Below are 20,220 nucleotides of genomic sequence, written 5' to 3'. Positions count from 1 at the left end.
TACATCACCAGTGTGTATTAAACGCAGATATTAATGAGGACAACGTAATATGCAAAGTGTTAATAATGAAAAAGGTTGTACTACAAACTAAGTGGTGAAACTGGAGGTAATTTAAAAATTGCTTTTAATTCTTTTCGACCTCGGAAATACAATTTTCCCCATTTACTATGATACTGTTTCTCCGAGAAGTGATCATGTTTGATAATCATCTGTGTGCACGTGAATGAACGTTATCATTTCTAACTATTATTATACAAATAATACACAGCAGTTAGGGCATTAGTAAGAATTACCCACACAAGGTGCCTTTGGAACAGTCTAACTCGCCCAAGGCAACAGCCGATGGAGTTTGGACCGTTTCGAAGGTACCAAGTGTGGGTAATTTTTTACTAATGCCCGAACAAAAGGATGTGTATTTATTTGTTTTATAAAATGATGTTTTGTTACGTGATTTTACAAATGACCGGTCATTAGCATTTGATAATGACCGGTCATTATCAAAAATTACGTGTTGGGTAAAATAAATGCCTGGTCACGTGTACGCTCTCAACCAATCATTTGATTAGGATCCGCTTCATCATCTTATAACTGTTATTAATCGTTTTACTCTTATAGGTTTTTATTTGTTTTACCTGCATGAATGCTTAGAAAGCATGTGTATGCTTTTAAGTAAGCAGCCGTTATTAACTTTTTACAATTATGGCATACAAATAATCATCTTGTGCCACATTATCTTTATCATGAAGTGAATAAACCAAAGGCTTAACTTCAAGATTATTCAACCGTTTCCAATACCACATTAATCTATACCGATGTTCAAAGGGTCATGAAGCTAATCAAGACCGGGATTGGGTAATTTTGAAAATCAATCATGTTGCACAAAGCTTTTCCTCCGTTGGTGACTATCATTTTGTGCAAAAATGCACGTGTGACAAACGAGCGACCATAGAATATGGCAAAGAAAGCAACTGAAGTGTTAATACTAAATGAATGATGGCAATGAATTCGAAAACTCAACTTTGTTTAATTTGTATTTTCTTGCGGCTCTCTTATCAATAGATTGTAGAGAATAGAGTCAATTCATAACACAAAATTGATTGGCTAGACAAACTATCAGATGATTTCACATTACAGGTTCACCTTTTGATTATTGTGGCATGGAGGTATTGAATTTAAATACTTAAAAAGAAGAAAAAAGGGAAAACAGGCAGAATTTAATTTGAAACCCAAAATCATGGTACATTGGTTGGTAGCCGACGATGTGTTTTCTTGATTTCAAGGACCCTAGAGTTAGATAATGTATCAAATCATCGAGCTTGTTAACTCTTTAATAGAGAGGGAGAGAGAGAGAGAGAGAGAGATAAAGAAAAAAAGACACAGGAGAGAAAATAATAATTTTTTTTATTCTCGATCAATCAAACAGTTTGTTACACAATAGACTTATAATCAAGAAAAGCTATCCCATTTTAAATATCGATTTAAGATTAAGACATAATTTATGGGAGATTTTGATGCAACTCTAGAATTGGCCTACTTTTTAAGAATTCAGAGGTCTTTCTTTTAGATGGAGAAAAAGCAGCATACATGCCTTTGTACGTTCTTTTATTTTTTAACTATGTTCATGAGTCGCTTTTCTGTGTCTTCAAATATGCCTACCGTCATAATGTATTCATATATTAAATTATGTATGCTTGTGTCAGGAAAGAGCAGACAAAAAAAGAATTCATTCGGAAAAAATACCATAATTATGATTAGGATTTGGGAATGCAGATATGCATGGTTACATAACTAATATACAGACAGACCTGTACATAATAGTAGAGGAAGGAGAAGGACGATGGTAAAAGAGAAAGTTGAAGAGAGATAAAAGACATGGTTCCCACTCGTTAAAACAATAGTGGCAATTAGTGGTAGAATGGTCTTGATGGATAGCGTGCTATATACGATGGAGCAAAACACGATATCTTTTTACCGCCACGCCTCGCCGCGCATCACGTGATACGCCAACTAGATTGCCAATTGACCAATCAGAAGCGGCGGAGCTGCATCAGCGCTCACAGAGGCGCTCTATCAGCTTATTACAAGAATCTAATCTAGTTAATTCTCTTCTCCGCATTTCCCTTACATGCTCAGAATATTGTCTCTTAAGATAGTTAAGTGGCTTGTTCAGCGAGTCGAGGCACGATTGAAGCAAGCTATCCTTGCTATTGCATGACTCCATCAATTTCGGCTAGATAGCCCTCAACCGCTCGTGTTACTGGTTTGATGCAATCATGCTTTCATAATACGGCAATGCATTATCTTTTCAGGATTGTGTAATGGCTTTACTTGAAAAACAACAGCATATACAGCTAAAGATGAAATGTCGGTGAAGTAATATGTTGCAGTGGGATCAGGGTCCGTGACTATATTCTAAAAAATGCTCTTGTACAAGATCTCTATATCAATGAGTTATAGAAATGATCCAACGGATAGTTTTCATGATAGCTTCCTATTTTCCTAATTCTAAAACTGTTGGTTTTGATCGTTGCTCTATTTCTATCATCCTTAATAACGAACATAATCTGCTTTCCATTTTGAATTATCAAAATGATAATTAAATTAGCTCATCCCGTAAGCCGAGTCTAACATTCGAAGTGAACAGTTACCATGCGAACCCTAATGTGGGCACAAGAACTTAATGTTCAAAATGTAATTTGATAATGACGAAGAAGACAGATCAAGCTAACGTTGCAAAGTGATTTCAAAGCTACCCCTTCCATCATTTTCGCCTACCAATCTGGTTTGGGCATGACTGTGAAGTGTTTTGTGGCATGTACGCCTCATACCTATGTCCTAACCCAACAGTCAAATGTAATTCTTCTTGGCTACTCTAGATATACCCCCACAAACATCGTGGTGCTGTGACCTCATGGTATACTCATTAAACACCCATGAGATTGTCAAACAACTGATATGCACAGACAATTGTTTCTATCTCCGTCAGCCTCACTCTCTGTCATTTTAAACCATAACCACACTTGACCTTCTAGATTGAAATCATCATTACCTTGTGTTGAAGAAGCCAGTAGTCTCAAATAATATAGTATTCCGGTTTGATTGATTACTTTATATTTTTTGTTCTGTGTGTATTTTGAAGGTACTATGTCCCATTATTTTGCAGGCCAAAAAAATGAAAAAGTTAAATTCCAACAGCATTTGAAAGACAATACTAATTTAGAACTTCCCTAAAAAAAAAGGGGGGGGGGGCTTGAAAATGTCTTTCAGTGGGAAATTAACGACTATTAGTTGTCGTATCGACTTAGGAGCTATAGAGCCAGTAAGTAATAGTCTGATTTTTCAGACCATTGTACCGAATGGTTGTACGTTTATGCTGCACAAAGATTCAATCAGTTTAATTTTGGCCATTACAAGAAGTGGGTTATTGATGTAGACAAATGCTCATGTCCCCTTTACAGCTCATTTTATGTATGCTATTACCAAAGATGAAAAAAGCCAGTCAGTCACTCAATAGTGTCTGACAGTGAAGTCTAGCAAGTAAACGGGTTTCCTTGCATAATCTATAATAAATCAGGCCTTCTCAACTGGCGGCGCGCGCGCCACTTGTGGCGCTTGCGGTCAGTCGGAGTGGCGCGCGACTGTTGCAACAACAAAACAAAAAACAGAAAGAAAGAAAATATATATTTTAGAATCAAATACTCTGCCAAATCAAGAAGTTGCAGTCGAATTTGGTCCCAAAATGCCTGCTTAACAAACATGAAGAAAGGGGAATTTATTGTTTTTTTACCATTTTATATGAATCTAAACCTAAGGTCTGAACAACAATTAGCTTACGATTGGATACCAATTTTAACATTGCCAATCTCTGGAAACATCTTGTTTTTTGTTTGTTTGATTTTCACTTTATTTTGACATTTCCTATGTTTATTGCACACAAAACACTACATATAAATATACCTCCAGTGTAATTGTACCCAGGAATTGTACTAATTTTGTCACATCAATATGAAATTATGATTGATTATAATTATTGTGGAATGAACTGGTGCTAAAAATGCCCCATTAGGGCCTTTAGAAAGCCCTAAATCCACCAGCTTCAGGGGGCTCTGCCCCCTGCTACCCCCGTTAGGGCTTCGACCCTGGACCCCAAGCATTTTCGGCTCGGTCGCTACGCTCCCTCGCAGCACAGTCAACCATACAGGGTGACACTTCAACTACAAATTCTTTTCGTTTTGGCACTTCTAATAAACTAGTTGAGAAGGCCTGATCTATATATTAGGACACTGCTCAAGTTTAAATTTCACAGATAGGACATACATAACATATTCATAATTCCTGCAAAGTTCTACAGAATTTGATGTTGGCTGCAAAAGGGACATAGTATCTTTAAAAGGGGAAATAAATTGAATTGTAGAAAGATTATGAGTTACTAGGTAGATATTGAAAGATTAAATACAAAAATATCTCAGAGGTGGATTCAGGATTCGTTTTCCCCGGAGAGGGTGGGGGGGGGGGGGGGACACGTATTTCTCCCATGCATGTCTTTCCCCTGTCTTTGTTGTATTACATTCATAACATGCTTGTGCTCGTGTAAATATAAAATTGATTCCATACACGCTATAACCCAATAATAATACTGAACAATAACTAATATCTGATGTACTTTTGGTCTGATTCTGGTGTAATTTAGTTGATGTTTAATAAATACATTGGCTACTTTCCAGGTGTATAGGCTTATTTGCATAGACAATTTATGAATGGTTTGTCTGTTAAAATACTTGCTGATTAATACTTTCCCCTTAATATCTAAAATGTCAATCAAATCCACTGCGGAAATTTATCCAATGAGCCATGAATCAATAGACCTATTTTTTTTCTTTTCCGTGTAAAAAATAATTACCGCAAAATCTAGCATTTGCAGTTCAGGCACTCTGATGTGTTATTGTCAATACATGGATTTCCATTCATAGATATTAAAGCCATCCATTTATGACTTGAATAGCCAATTCAATTAATCCTGGTTGCTAATACCACGGTCATATTAACTAGCAGAGCACCAAAACATTGACTGAAATAAGCTTCTCATAGACATTCCATAGCATCTCTATACAAGTCATATGTTTACCTGTTTCTATGACAACTCACCCTAAATTTACGTCATCTACACATTTGCGATTAAATTTGTACACCTTCCCTTGTTTTGTTATCGTATATGGTGTTCGGGCTACCTGACATGGCGGGTACCTTAACACACGTTACCTCGGTAACAAATTATTATTGCGAAAAAGAATATTGTGAAATGGACAGAAGTAGGTGAATTATGCGCATTTTTAAGGGATTTGATACGGCTTATCTAGCCTGGGATCTAACACTTCGAAAGATCGCATCGATGATTATAACAATACTGACAAGCGTACTGACATTCTAGAAAAGAAAAATGGAATGATAACCAAACTAAAACAACAATAACAACAATGGTGATGATAATAGTGCTAATAATAATAATGATAATAATTCTAATAAAGATCATAATAATGATCGAAATAATAGTGCTACTACTACTACTACTACTACTACTACTACTACTAATAATAATAACAATGATAATAATGATATTGATTATTAATAGCACTAATAATACTAATAATATTGGAAAAGGAGGGACAAGAAGAAGAATTAGAAGAACTCGAAGAAGGACAAGAAGGAAAATAATGAATAATCTATAAACTGTGTCATAATTAATTACAAATGTAAATTACTTTCCTTGCAGGATAAAGGTTTTTAGTAATAACACTAATCGTATACTTCCGCCTGGACTCTGGTTTACATTGTTGTGTACTCTTTCAGGGAATCTATATCATTACATGATTATACACATATCAAATGGAATACAATGATGTCCAAAACAATGTGGTCATGGAAACTTATAAATAAACAAACAGCTTTCTCGTTAGCTAGTTGATCAAGGTCAGAATCCTAGCTGAGCGATTCATCATCAATGATAATTAAAAATCAACAAACATCGCAGCCATGAGAACACGATGATGACGGACGAATTAATAGAATGATGAAATACGATAACGGACTTATTGAAACAGTGATCAAACACTTTCTCCATAATAAGCAATATTATCTCTGTTGCATTGCATGTCTCTGACTTGGATGTGAAATAAAAGACGCCATTCATCAAACCGACAAAATTAATTATATAAATCAAAGTGAAAAATAGCAGTTTCCGGGAACGTAGGTAATGTTCAATAAACGACGATTATAAGCAGAAGGTTTTAAGCGCCACACGGGGAAAAACAGAGAGATGTTACAAAAGTATACATACGTCTTCAGTGTATGAATCATAAAAATAAAAATAAAAGGATAGATTAATTCATGTCTATGGTAATGTGTGAAGGTGTCGTGTTATAGCGGTTCATTCACTTGACTCTCAATCCAACTAAGGGTTGAGGGTCCTTTGGCAAGATATTAATCTATACGCTTGCTACACTCCGACCATGCATGTGCATGTAATGGGTACCTGGAAATCGTTAGGGTTAGAGTAAAGCAGGGCCCTCGGACGGAACAGCCTTGAAGCTGACGGGGCTTCCGTGGGTAAACAAAATAATGTTTATTATCATTGTTCATATTCAACGAAAAGTAGTCAATACAGACTCATAAACGCCTGAAAATACACAATTTTTTTCAAAGCTCAATAATTTAAGACGCTGATAGATATGATCAATGGAGGGAAGGATGTGGAAATGAAGAAACTAAAGAAGAGGCTTTGTCAGTAGAAAAAAAAAAAAAAACGGGAGAGGCAGGTAATCTATTTCTGAATTGTGAGCGGAAATGTCTTGACTCACAAATGGCCATAGATCATAACAAGACATTTTTATTTGTTCATTGTAGAGAACATCACATTTTTAACAAATATAAATCAAATTTAATTGAAATTCATCTTTCCCCATTACTTTCATTGGTGATAATTTTAATTTCAGTTCTCTCCATGCACATATCACAAAACAGAGGAAGTAATTATTTTCTTTCCAATTATTTCCAAACCGTTATACCTAGAATTTTTAGGAAAAACACGATTGCAAAAGATTTTTTGAAAAATCAATCTGGACAAATTTTGATAGCTTATTAGCTTAAAGAAATCTCAGATTCCGTCAACAAAAATGGATAACCAAGGAGCCGTCCTGACCAACAAAATATGATTCGTTTGGATTCTCAGAGGGCGGTATAGCGTATCTTTGGAAGACACTCATTGATTACTGAACGATAACAAGGAAATCTCTCTCAATCTCTCTTTTGCTCTCTCGTCCTCTCTCTCTCTTACTCTCTCTCTCTCACTCTCTCTCTCTCTCCCTTTCTTTCTTCCCTTGTTTGCACAGTCATCACCACCAGTCCACCACCAACATCACCACCATCCAGGGGCGGCGACAGGTTATTTTGTTAGGGGGCGAACGGGCGCGCCACGCAGGGGGTGTCTGAGAGGGGGTATGCCCCCTCGGAAGATGAAGAATTGTTTGAAATTGATGCTTAAATGGCTCGCTTTGGTGCATACTTTTTGCCAAATTAAAAAAAAAAAAAAAACAGTCTTTAGTTCAACTAACATGAACAATAACGGGGGGGGGGGGGGTCACCATATTTCCTCAGAAGGGTTGTTATAGATGAATTTGTCGTTTCCATTGAACAATCAGCCATAAGGTTTAGGAGATACAAGGGATTAATTTTTTTTTTTCAGTTGGTGAAAGGTTTTTCCTCGTAAACCAATGTTTGAACTTCCGGTAATGTGAATGTAATAATGACGCGTCTATTAATACAATCTGATTTGGCTTGCTTTTTCTCTTTTTCTTTATTTTCTCTATCTTTATTTTTTTTTCCTTTCCCCCCGCCCTCCCTTACGTCATAATTTACATTTTATAGTTCTCTTTCTCCTGGCCTTCCTCCTTCTTGTCCCCTTCCTTTTCTTTTTTTCTCCTTTCCTTTTCCTTCTCCTTTTCCTCGTTCTCCTTCCCTTCCTCTTCCCTTTTTTCAAAATGATAGGGGCGGCCGCACCCCGTGTCCCCCTGCCACCATCACCATCAGCAGCAGTATATCACCATAATGTTTTGTATTCATCGCTTTTAATCAAATAAGAGCAAATGATTTTAAAACTATGAATACATTTGTAAATTTAGAAATAGCATAGCTACCCAACAGTCGTCCGAAGATCAGGTATCGGTTATGTATCGGTAATTCAAATTGTAATAAATATGATCAATATTACATGTTACGATAGTTTTTTACTTCAGCATGCTTTAAACAAATTTTAAAATGAGGTTCTAAATTATGAAAATCACTCATGTTATTAAAAACATACATATTCGTATTGACTAGTTCCCAGAGCGATATTTTAAAATCAAACCAAAATGCCATCCGAAACCTCATAGACTCGTGAGATAGAGGGAGGAAAAATAATGGAAAAAATGGAAAGAGTAGCTCTACTCCCTTAGCAATTTTCCAAATTAAATCGGGTAGATCAGAAAGAAAAAGACTAATGCATAATTAGAATTCAGGTTATATATCTTCGCGACCAAAGTTCCCCCTGCATTGTTTATAACAAAAGAAAAGTAATGTACTCCAAACACTTTTTTTAAAAAACATCCATACGTTTTACATTTCTGTTTTCGCCTATTACTATTACACTTTTCCCCATCCCAGTCAGCATCCCTTTCAAATCGGTTTCCTTTTCCAGTCTCCTTTTCAACTCCCATTTTCACCTCTCTCTCTTTCTTTCTCCGTCTCTCTCTTCATTATCTCCTTTCTACATTTCCCATGATGTCCATGGCTCTTACTTTTTGCTGTTAAAAACTTTCAATTTTCCGTCTCCCTCTCCCTCGAGTCCCCTTTCGCTTCCCGCGGCCTCGTCTCACTATCATAATTTCCTCAAACTCTGACTCCTAGCTTCTTCTACTTGCCTCACTCATTGCCAATAAAGAACTGTGATAAGTCCCTAAGGGGGTATCTCACTGACCGGCGAACGTAGCAAATTTGGAGTTTCGCCAGGATTCGCAAAAGGTTGCAAAAGGCTCGTAAAGGTTGCAAGAAAGTTCGTAAAGGTTGCAAGAAAGTTCGCAAACAGTTTTCATTGTCGCAAACAGTTTTACTTGTTCTTTGCGAATTTATTTTTCCACAAACAGTTGCAAGCATTTGCAAACGGTTGTAGGACGATGTCTCTGAAGTTCTTTTTTGATTCGCCAATACTAGCTACCACGTTACCATATGGGTCTATATCAAATCGACTCATTAAGTAGTCAGCAAAAGGTCCCAAACATTCACAAATAGTGGCAAAGGATTGGAAAATAGTTGCTAATCTTCGCAAAAACTGTCGCTAACATTTGCTTACAGTCGCTGCCTTTCGCAAACATTCACTCAAAATGTTGCCAATCGTCGCTAAATGTCGCAGAGGCGAACCCTGATTTTTTCGACAACATTCGTCAGAAAAGATGGCGAATCCAAATTCGCAACGTTCCAGGGGTGATAGTGTCAGTGAGCACTAAAGAAAAAATAGGTTTTTTGTTTTCCCCTCGACCACGCCCCCCTTGAGTAAAAAAAAAGAAGAAGAGGATTCGCGGGGAAAAAATGGCATCTAACAACATTCCCCCCTTTCGAATAAGAAAAATGGGACAAAATTGGGGAAAAATAGGGAAGAATAGAGATAATCAGAGGGAAATCGGGAAAATCAGGATACAATAGGGAAGAAAAAAAAATGGTTTTAAAAAAAAAAAAAAAAAAAAAAAATGGATTTTTAATTTTTTTTTTTTAATCGGGAAGAAAATGAAAAAAATCGGGAAACAAATCGGAAAAAAAAAATCGGAAAAAAAAATCGGAAAACCGATTTAAATCGGGTTTTTATCAGGCCTGCGTTTGTAAGCAAACACCGCTCAGTGAGATACCCCCTATATGAGAAACCTTGGTTCAGCACTGTTGTATAACATTACCTATAAATTGTACTTATGTAATCATTCCCCCTAGTAAACAAGATGCGAAATCAGTTTGGGCATACCCTAGCCATTAGTATGCGCTCAAGCAAAAATTGATTTTTATTTCTACCAAGAACATTTTAACCGTACTCGATATAAGAGTGAAAAAGGGATACCATTGTCATTACCTGGGCCCCCATCTTATAACCAGTTGCGATTAATTTGCAACTATGTACATAAGAGATAGGAGACTGTAAACTTGTCATTGATTGGAGAACTTGCGATTGATTCGGATCAATCGCAACTCTTCATGACATGGGCCCCTGGTTTTCAACTTGGACTAATTAATACACAATCAGGTAACATATCAACAACAAAACAGAAACAAACAAAAAATGATTGAACATCATCAAATTCGTTTTCTTTTAAGTTTTAACTTCTACAAGTATTTCAATAAAACATACGACCACACATAAATGGAATGGAACGATATATTTGATTTCTTTGAAGTTTTGAACTAATGTAAAATAGCTTTGATTTCTAGGCAATTACAAACACATTTGGTAAATGTTGGAAACAGGTAATTTCTGCTCTTTTAACAATAGTTATTGAAATAATTTTTCTCAGAACTAGAATTGTACAAGAGCCATAAACTATCTCTACCTCTAAAAAAAAACACCCACAAAAAACAATAACAAACACATAGGCCCGAATTCACAAATTCACTTTTGTTCTTTACAAACCAGGTTTGTAAAAAACGCGTAAAAACGCGTCATATGACGTACGAAAACCAAGGTTTGTCAACAAACCTCCTTTGTGAATTCGGGCCACAAAGTATGAGAGAGAGGGGGGGGGGGGGAGAGTATTTATGAAGGGTTAATAACTGAAGACAAACTTCCACTTTTTCTATTTCTTCCTCAGTCTGTAAATTTCTGCAGGGAAAACAAAATCTAACACCACCAAATTTGTATCTATTGTTAGTAAAGATTCAAAATAATATTGTTGGCATATACAACATTTCAAACAAGGGTGCCATACATAGAAAGGAATGCATGGGAGCAAGCCAATATAGACCCATCAAATTTTATTATGAAAGAAGGGTTCAATACAATATTTGAGTCATATATGGGAATATATATCTATGGGTAATATAACACTTGAGTAATCTAATAACTGTAAACAGCAGATAAATAAAATCTCTGAATTGGCCAAGGTCGTTACAAACTTATAGCACACTGTACAGTGATACAGAAAGCGACGGTGCATTGAGAAATAAGAAAAAAGAGGGTGCATTTATGGCATACAGTCTCTCAATAATGCAGAAAGAGTCCAAGAGCTCAAGGATTCGTTGTGCATTGATTATGAGCCATCCGAGTGTAATCAACGGTGTGCTTTCATACAAATATGAATGATAAAATGTTATCCATAGTTAAGCCAATGATTGCATCAACTGTGTGTGAATTCTGGTATACAATGGATTTTGTGCTTTACACACGATTCCTGTTCATACTAAAAAGCCTGGCTTTCAAAACAGGATTTACAAAGAATTTCAGAGGTGGGGCAAACATGGAAACAAATAATATTGCACTGCACACCATCCAGCTTCAACCTATGACTGCTTGTTTCAGTTTTATACCAAACTATAAACTTTGATTTCAATGTGGAGGTGGAGGTGTAGATGAAGAAAAAAAAAGTCTCCCAAACTGTATACATGTACACTCTGATTTCAACATGGAGCTGTACATGAAGAAAAACTTGCTCTCATGTGAGACATAATAACAAATAAGCACATTGTACTTCTCTTCATCTCTTGAGCAACCAGTATTATGGACTCTAAAGAGGGAGGGACACTATTATTTCATATAATACATGAAGACACCAAGAAAATGTGAGGTGGAGATTTGAATAGTCTTGTGAGCAGGTTTGAAGGGGTAACATTTCCAGTATAGGACAAAGGGAACTGTGCAGCCGTTAAGCCGTTAATCATCATCAGACGGAATGAAATAAATATTATATACCTCATACATAGATTGTCATTCACTGATTGGTCAAAACTCAATATTTGTATACTCCCCCCAAAAAAAATAATAAAAAGAAAAGAATTAAACCTTCCTTGTACACTCTCCACTTCTCACTACGAAGGTGGAGGAGGTTTAATGGCTTCTTTGAACCATTCTGTGACCTGATCCGCATACTTTTCTCTCCATGCGATTCTCATCCTGATGTCTTCCATGGTCTGCTTCAGGGTACGCTCTGCTGTTCCAGCGGTGTGCTCCGAAAAGAAGGGCTCCACCTGTAGACAGAAACATACATCGTATATTGTGAAGTGTCAAATCTTTGGGCCGGGAATGTCTACTAAATGTCAGAAAGGTAGAGCTAAATAAATGCAGTTTATGCGTGTAAAGTAAATGCTTGGTATACTTGGTAGATTAGTCCTCTTTTCCTAAGGGAAGGGCTCTCAATTGACTCTTAAAAGTCGCCACTGTAGGTGCAGACACTACTTTTTCTGGTAGGTTGTTCCAAGGTTAGACCACTCTGTTAGTATAAAAGTGGCCAGCCAGTTGAGTTCTGGAACGTCTTTGGAACTCAACTGGCTGGCCACTTTTATACTAACAGAGTGGTCCTTCTCTCTATTCACAAACAAAATGTGACCAAGCAAGAGTGAAACAAAGAATGATAATCTTCTAATTTAGAATAGGTTATGAACAAAACAATATTCCCCGCCTGTATCTATTCTAACAACTACATAACAATAACTTTTTCTTCCAACATTCAATTTGCCGCAAATCATAACTGGAATAAAACAAGAACATGCCTACTAATAAGAGAATACATTTAAATCTTACATATTTATATTCGAATTTTTTAGATATCCACCATGTAGTCCCGGTAATTAGACTTGACATCACAAATGGCTGCAAACCAATCCTATAATGACATGAAAGGAGAAAGTCATTGTACCTCACTCACTAAGGATGCTTCAAAAGATCAATACATCATATCATCATGTAACAAGGAATCTCCCGCAGAATGTTACTATAGCACAAACATCAAAATATCTTACTTTCAATGTAAACTAATATTATACAAATACCGCACGTCCCAGAGTGCAATAGCGGTGAATGCAGTACACGAGAGGTTTCTTTAGATTGGTGCCGCTCTGTGAACGAGCCGCTTGCGGCGAGTTTACGGTGCGCACCATCTGAAGAAACCGAGCGTACACTGAAACAGGCCTAAATCCGAGGCAAAAGTAAAATAAAAATTTGCTTTTTAATAATACCCCGCTCTAGCTAGCTAGCTAGAGCTAAGCTACGCGTACGTTGCGCTGGGGATCATGGTGGAGCGTGCAATATTAGCTACGCGTAGCCTGCAATAATTGCAATGCACTCGAGGGAGCGCGTACTACACGTACGCGCGCGCACTGGATCGCCATGGTCACGTGTATTATTACTTTTTTTGCGCTTTTTCTGCACTCATTTCTGCAAAATCGTGCTTGCATCAAATTTTTTTCAATGTCATGTGACGCGTATTGACCAATCACGATGCTTAAAATACTAGAGCCATTTTATAATCATTATTACCCGTATCAGACATCTGAGCAGTGGTTTTACAAAATCATATTACACTTGTTGTAATCCTAAAAGAGAAAATCAGTAAATATTAGACCATATAACCCTCTCATGAAAAGCCTATGGACTTTACGAGTTAAAAAAGCAGGAAATAAAGTCTCATATTCACCGCGCCGTATTTTGTTATTTTCATCGCGCATCTATTATTCGTACGAGAATCTGCGCACTTTGCGCGCACTCTATTGTGACGTAATAATCTCACCAGTGATGCACAGTGCTGGTTTGACAAAGTTTGTTCAGTTCTATGAGAATGTCATGGTTGATTTATGTATCTGCTCTAGATGTCTGATTTGGATAACAATAAAAATATTGACTGGCTAAACTTTCGGGAGATACCACATATATTGCCCTCATAAGACCCATATTGCCCTCGTCTTTGACTCGGGGCAATATGAGTCTAGTTTGGGAAATATATGTTGCTTCTCCCTCAAGGCCAGTCCATATTAAATAATTATTCCATGACTCTAGATAATGTATTGGGTAGACACAAAAATGAACTAAATATAACAGTAATGCTAAATATACAAACAATTAAAAAAGGAAGGTTAAACAAAATATTCTCAAACTTTCAAAGAAAAATAATTTATTCTGCATGTTTGCAACTAAACATAATTTAATGTGGTATAAAAAAAAACAATGATAAATTATAGAAGGTTAACTAATTCATTTTATATTTACTTTTCCCATTTTGTGACCATAATCATCTGTACTTTAAACAAATTTCTCTTGTAATGCATGCTGACAAAACAATTCTCTTCCCTCTTTCTTTTTCTAGGATTCATACTGCCAGAGTTCATGATCATTCACGTAAATGCATTGCACCACTTTGAAACTGAATACAGACTCATGAAGCAAGAAATGAGTGGATAAGTAAACATTACACCCCGACCAAGGATCACACATACTACAATGACTTACGATTTCTGAATCTTGTCCCAGTTGTCGATGACATAGCGAAGAGCTAAGTAGGAGCCAGCTCGTTGGTAGGCCACCAATGTGATTACGGACACATAATCCTGCTGAAGAATCTTACTACCGTCCAATGCAAACTCAAGGTACCTGGATAAGATCAATAGATGAAAAAATAAAAAATAATTTCTATTACATGTACATACATATCAGCAGAATCCTAAAGAAGGATTCTACTTCTGTATGGTTCTAACTGAAGCCACCTAATGAAGAATATTACTCAATTTCTAAAATTTTAAAATTATAAGAAACATACCGTATTTGCCGGAGTAAAGGCCGCAGTATTTTTGGAAGAGAAAATATCAAAAAGTCAGGGTGCGGCCTTTACGGCGAAAGAGTAAAAAAAAAAAAAAAAAAATCAAGTCAAAAACCAGCACGAATTTGCACACATGGGACTACGAACGGTACAATAACTATACCACTATGGTACAGGACATTTCCACACATCTTACCGACAATTTATCTTGCATTGTTGGCATGAATACGAAAATAAATTGCTAAACCAACAGTTGCCGATAGATCTTGATCTCAGTTCGTGCCAATGCATTGCAAAAGTAAAGGAAGGGACCATTTAACGGAGCTGCCGCGAAGCATCCATCCAAAGTCGCCATTTTGTTTTCCATTCATGCAGTTTCGCATTACACTGTACATTGTGGTAGGGGTATATATCGGACACCAAATCTGCCCGCGATCACTTTTTTAACTAAACTTCCGGTAAATTATAAGAATATTGATGAATTTGGTATCAGTTTGTAAAAAAAAAATAGTGTTTTACGAGAAAATTACGATTATTTTGTTTTGTCCGTTTTTTTGTTTTTTTTTCCCTCTTTGAAATGTTAAAGTTGGGGTGCGGCCTATGCGGCGCTGCAGTCTTTTCTCTTTTTGTAACTTGCCAAAAACTGACAATCTAGTCTTTGAAATGATTGATGATTTCTTAATTCATCACAGCAACGACTCACTACTCCTAACTGTAAGAAATTCTCATATGCTTCCTCATCAATGAATACTTAACATTTCAGCCGACTATATAAAATCAACTAGTATGCTTTCAAGGAAGTTTGCTGTTGCTTCTTCCGTCATTTGTGAATTCTGCAAACATGAACAAAACTGTGAAGGAATTTTCACAATACAGCTTGATATTTGTCAGGTCTATACACAGTACAATCTAGAGATTCTAACTTGTATAACATTGACTAACCTGCTAAGTATATCTGGATCCCGCGTGCACGCTAAGACACTTTGAAGCAATTCTTTCTCTGTAGGAGAGGTTGAACTCTGGTATTTATTCCAAGCATATTCCCACTCACGTCCTCCTCCAGATTGTACTCCTCCGCACTGTACGATACCCTGCAAGTTGGCTCCTACAGTACTGAAAGAAAAACAAAAAAATATACCAACAGTTAGTACAAAATTGTGGGAATATCATTGGATGAGGACAGATTAAACATATATAGAAATGATTACCATATTTCATACAAACTGAACACGACTATAACACTACAATTGCAATATTTGTTTTTCTGAAAAAAATTGATTGCAACAAATAAAATGAGATGAGGTTAGGAAACGTTGGGTCTGTCCGATTACCATTCAAGTAATAATGCACTCAAGTTAGAAATAAATCTACATTTGCAACTTTACTAGTATCATCACATAAACAATATGATCATCCTAACTTTCGAACTTATCCTAATACCTCACTCAATGATACATGTTCGCAAAGCCCGAGTGTAAAGCAATTCTTTACCTGTATGCGTGACCGAGGCTTGCCCGACATAGCAACAAGTAATGTATGCAGACTGGATTCCAAGTTCAACTCGTCACTAGGTCCTCACAAGAGAAACATCCATAAATTTGAATATGTTAGTATACCGGTCTCTTGATTTGCTGGACGCAATGTTCCCGGAACCACCGGTAGGTGGCGCACCACACGACTAGGGCTTTAACGGATCACTCTCAATTACTTTCGTAGTAAAATACCAGGTAATGACCTAAAATGCCCCAGATATGTATGTTGTAGCCAACATTTTGACATTGTATCGCATGGAACGCCTTAGAATGGTTTCAAGAGGGTTAAAACGCTGAAAAACATACGAAACAGTATATATCTGAGCCAAAAAGTGAATTTTATTGTTTTATTTAGTAGACCTGTGACGTCACACAGAACGTCATCTTCGGCATCATAGGTCTTGGAAGCAACGTCTTCGGAAGCATTCGGATGCTCGGAAATGTCACCCAAACAAAGTTGAAAGTTCAAGATGATCATGAGGCAAATGGCATCGATGATGGGTAAGTGAAACAAAATTGATACAAAATTTGAGCGATTTTGAGCGAGTAACTTTTTAACTGTTTAGATTTTACACTACTCGAATCATTATTCGCTACGCAAAAGTGTAAATGTAGAAATCGCGTGAACTTGACCAGATTATTTAGCATGTTGGCGCTTAAAATTAAAATGCCATGCACATGGTCATGGGAAAGTGTACCCACGTAGATCTAGTCCCTGCACGTGTTATGATTCTTATTTCGCGGCGCTGAAAATCGACCTGTATTGCCGGACACCGTGTTATGTCTATGGCGAAACGCAAAAGTCGGGAGTCGCGCGAGAAGAAAATGCACGGAAAACAAATAGCAAAATGACATTCTCAAAACAAACTTGACAGCCATTCACTTTGCACGGGCATTAGGAAAATTGGATTATTTCATGAAAAAGGCATGTATTTGTCACTCATACGTTAGGCTAAGTTAGATGTGTAAATTTTCTATTTTTTTTTTGGTGTTCTTACGATGCGTCATACATTTCTTGATCACCCCACTCGACTTGCACATTCGATACGTGTAGTCCCGCGCGTAGAACGCGCGTCCGGTAATTCAATAGTGTCCGGTAATACCATACGTGGGCATACGTGTTCATCTCGTATGACGGGGGCCCTATTACCATTACCGTCCACAATTATTTCAGGTCCTCAATTTGTCGATCAAAACATGAAATCTACGAGTAGGTTTATGATAAAAAAGAAACTTCTGTATTTTTATTCCCTGAAATGGCACTCCGTATCAACCTACCAGTTTGTTTATATCGCTGTTCAAAATGACCCTAACCTTGTCGTAGTCTTCTTTTTCGTGCTCACAAAATCGGTATCATGAGAGGTTGTATTTCCGGACGGGTTGAGTACCCGGACACCGCGCATTAGAACGGCGCAATACGCGTCGGGGAAACATCGCGCGCAGTTGCAAACAGACACCCGGTGACGCAGCTGTTATTTTTCTTCGCATAAATCCTGATTTTGCATGGAAATTCTAATGCTGATTATTTGGAAATTACGTTTTTTGGCAACATATTCTGAAAAAACGCACAAAATTAAGTGTCCGGTTACTCAATTATGTTTTTTGGCAACATATTCTGAAAAAACGCACAAAATTAAGTGTCCGGTTACTCAAGTCCCCACCCTACCTATTACCGTCCAAAATTTCCTTGAGGTGTTGTTAGGTCAGTCCCCTCATACAAAGGACAGACATCATTACCAGCATATTTTCATGCGCGTGAATTCACGTCAACCGGGCAGGATATGAACTATTGCTTGTCAGGCGGATTCCTGACCAGGAGCTCTCCATGTTTGTGCTCACCGAGATCTTAACACGATATTAATGAACATTTACATCACATATACAACCATTTTTTACTTACGATGTCAGTGTTTTCAAGCAATTTCTGTCCATAACGGGCATCGCTTGAACACTTCTTCTTCGTAGGGAACTGCTGAAACTGAATGCGCATGCACGATACTGTAATAGACATGTATACTCTTGAACTTGGCGTATTTATGCATACATTCTATATTAATAATTTACCAGTGTCTTTCAAAGACTACTTCAAAAGGCGCTCTGATACTTACCATTACTAAACAACACAAATTAATGATCTTTCTCATACACTCAATAAGAAAGCTTTCTCTGATCATGGTATACAAGCAGCCGGCCTAATCCTTTCGAATTCACTCCCAAAACTAATCAAAGAATAAAAAAATACAAAACACTTTCGAAACCTACTTAAACGTTAGCTGATTAGTAATTATGAGTAATTTCTTTAGAGCATGTCCACATTTGTCTTTTTGTCAGAGTCTTTTTTACGCGTTCAACTTTTGTTAATTGTTTCTTTTTTCTGTGTATATCATGCATTGTATACATATTTTTGTAAAGGTGTGGGCTACTTTCGGGCCTTACTGGCTCTCCGGCTCATTCCTCCATTTGTCAGTCTTTGTATTTTACTGTTATTTTGAGGTGTTTAGGTCTATATTTTATCATTGTAAATTTTGTTGGAAACAAGGAAAATCAGCCATTTTGACAAAAAAATTGGATGAAAAGTTGCGAGTGCAGTGAGTGAGCGAGAAGCTGAGAACAACTAATTTCCATGCTTTTTAATCGAAAAATTTAATGTCAAAAACACAATAAAAAATGCTGACTGACCGACCCTCCCTGGAAGGTTTGACCGCCATTTTTGTTGTCACCTAATAGGTATAATTTTGTGAAAAATGGATGTGTATTAACAAATATTAGGGCGTGTGAAATCACTTTCACCTTTGGGGCTATTATACATGTAAGACTATGTATTTCACCATAAATTTACCTCTGCACCTCTGACAAATTTGTTGTAGGCCAGAGCATATGAAAAAATATGTTACAAACAACACACTCACTTGGCATGCTTTGTTGTCATTGGTTGCAAAATCTTGCATTTTCCTTTAAAAGGTCATTTTACCAATTAAAAATTATTTAAGGTTCTCATAATTTTGTAGACTTTAAAAGAAAAAAATCCAACTACCCATAACACACATTGTGTAATACCAACATCTCAAAAGTTACTGCTGGCTACTTGAGTGCACATAGCAATCAGTGATTCTTAGTATAAATTGCTCTCTCATCATGACTACCATGCACTGGTACACTCATAGTCATCTTCCCTATCCTTTCCACTTTCAGCAATATGTCGCTATAGTTTCTCAGAGTATGTGACAAGGACCATGCCGACTGTCTTTTTTGTGTGTGGAATACATTGTAAATCTGCCACCTTGTACTGACACTTTACAATTAAATATAAACTTTTGGTAAATGTTTTCCATGGAAGATCATTTGTTATGTTCATGTGATAGTCTTCAACCGCATGCGTCTTCAACCGCATGCGTCAACGCTACCCAAATCTAATTTGGGAGGACTTCGGACAATTTCACCCATGAACAACTCCAGCCAATGTGACTACAGACACTATCCCAACATTCACTTCCAACATCAAAATCAGTAGGTGAGAGGATGTATTCCCCGTATGGGTAATGCATCCTCTCACCACCAGAATCCTTCATCAACAACAGTCATCCTCCAAGCACAGGAACATTACACAAAATTATGTGCAACATCAAAACAGTTCAAGACATGTACCAGTAGGCCTACATTAAAATCCCTTCAGCATGCCTTCAACAAACACTGCATGTAGCCAAAGTAATTGTACCTGTTGATTTTGCTAACACCTTAATCTTTTAATTATTGTCCAACACTAGCATTAACCTGTAACTCATACCCCCAAATCTTCGGTTGTTCATCATTTTCCTCATGAACAGGTGGATGGTAGTCCAAAGCAAAAGTCACATCTTGGTCGTCTCGTTATAAAG

The 20,220-nt window shown here is 37.0% G+C and overlaps 1 protein-coding gene across 3 annotated transcripts in view; it reads right to left on the bottom strand.

The window, feature by feature from the left end:
- Window positions 1–11,631: 11,631 nt before the first annotated feature.
- LOC584323 (glutamyl aminopeptidase) overlaps window positions 11,632–20,220 on the bottom strand; it is a 55,879-nt gene continuing 47,290 nt past the window's right edge. For 2 of the 3 annotated variants that reach the window (XM_030972590.1, XM_030972592.1), the window contains 4 exons: window positions 15,756–15,926; window positions 14,507–14,647; window positions 12,806–12,887; window positions 11,632–12,252 (listed from right to left, as the gene is read on the bottom strand). In XM_030972590.1, the coding sequence (XP_030828450.1) occupies window positions 12,094–12,252; window positions 12,806–12,887; window positions 14,507–14,647; window positions 15,756–15,926 (553 nt within the window). In that variant the 3' untranslated portion in view covers window positions 11,632–12,093. The remainder of the gene's footprint in view (window positions 12,253–12,805; window positions 12,888–14,506; window positions 14,648–15,755; window positions 15,927–20,220) is intronic. The other variant, XM_030972593.1, reaches the window with a different exon arrangement.

The sequence above is a fragment of the Strongylocentrotus purpuratus genome, unplaced genomic scaffold (assembly GCF_000002235.5).
Source record: "Strongylocentrotus purpuratus isolate Spur 01 unplaced genomic scaffold, Spur_5.0 spur5_scaffold_6, whole genome shotgun sequence".
Lineage (NCBI taxonomy): Eukaryota > Metazoa > Echinodermata > Echinoidea > Camarodonta > Strongylocentrotidae > Strongylocentrotus > Strongylocentrotus purpuratus.
Note: the sequence above shows the minus strand (reverse complement) of the source record. Positions and strands in the feature narration are given on the sequence as shown.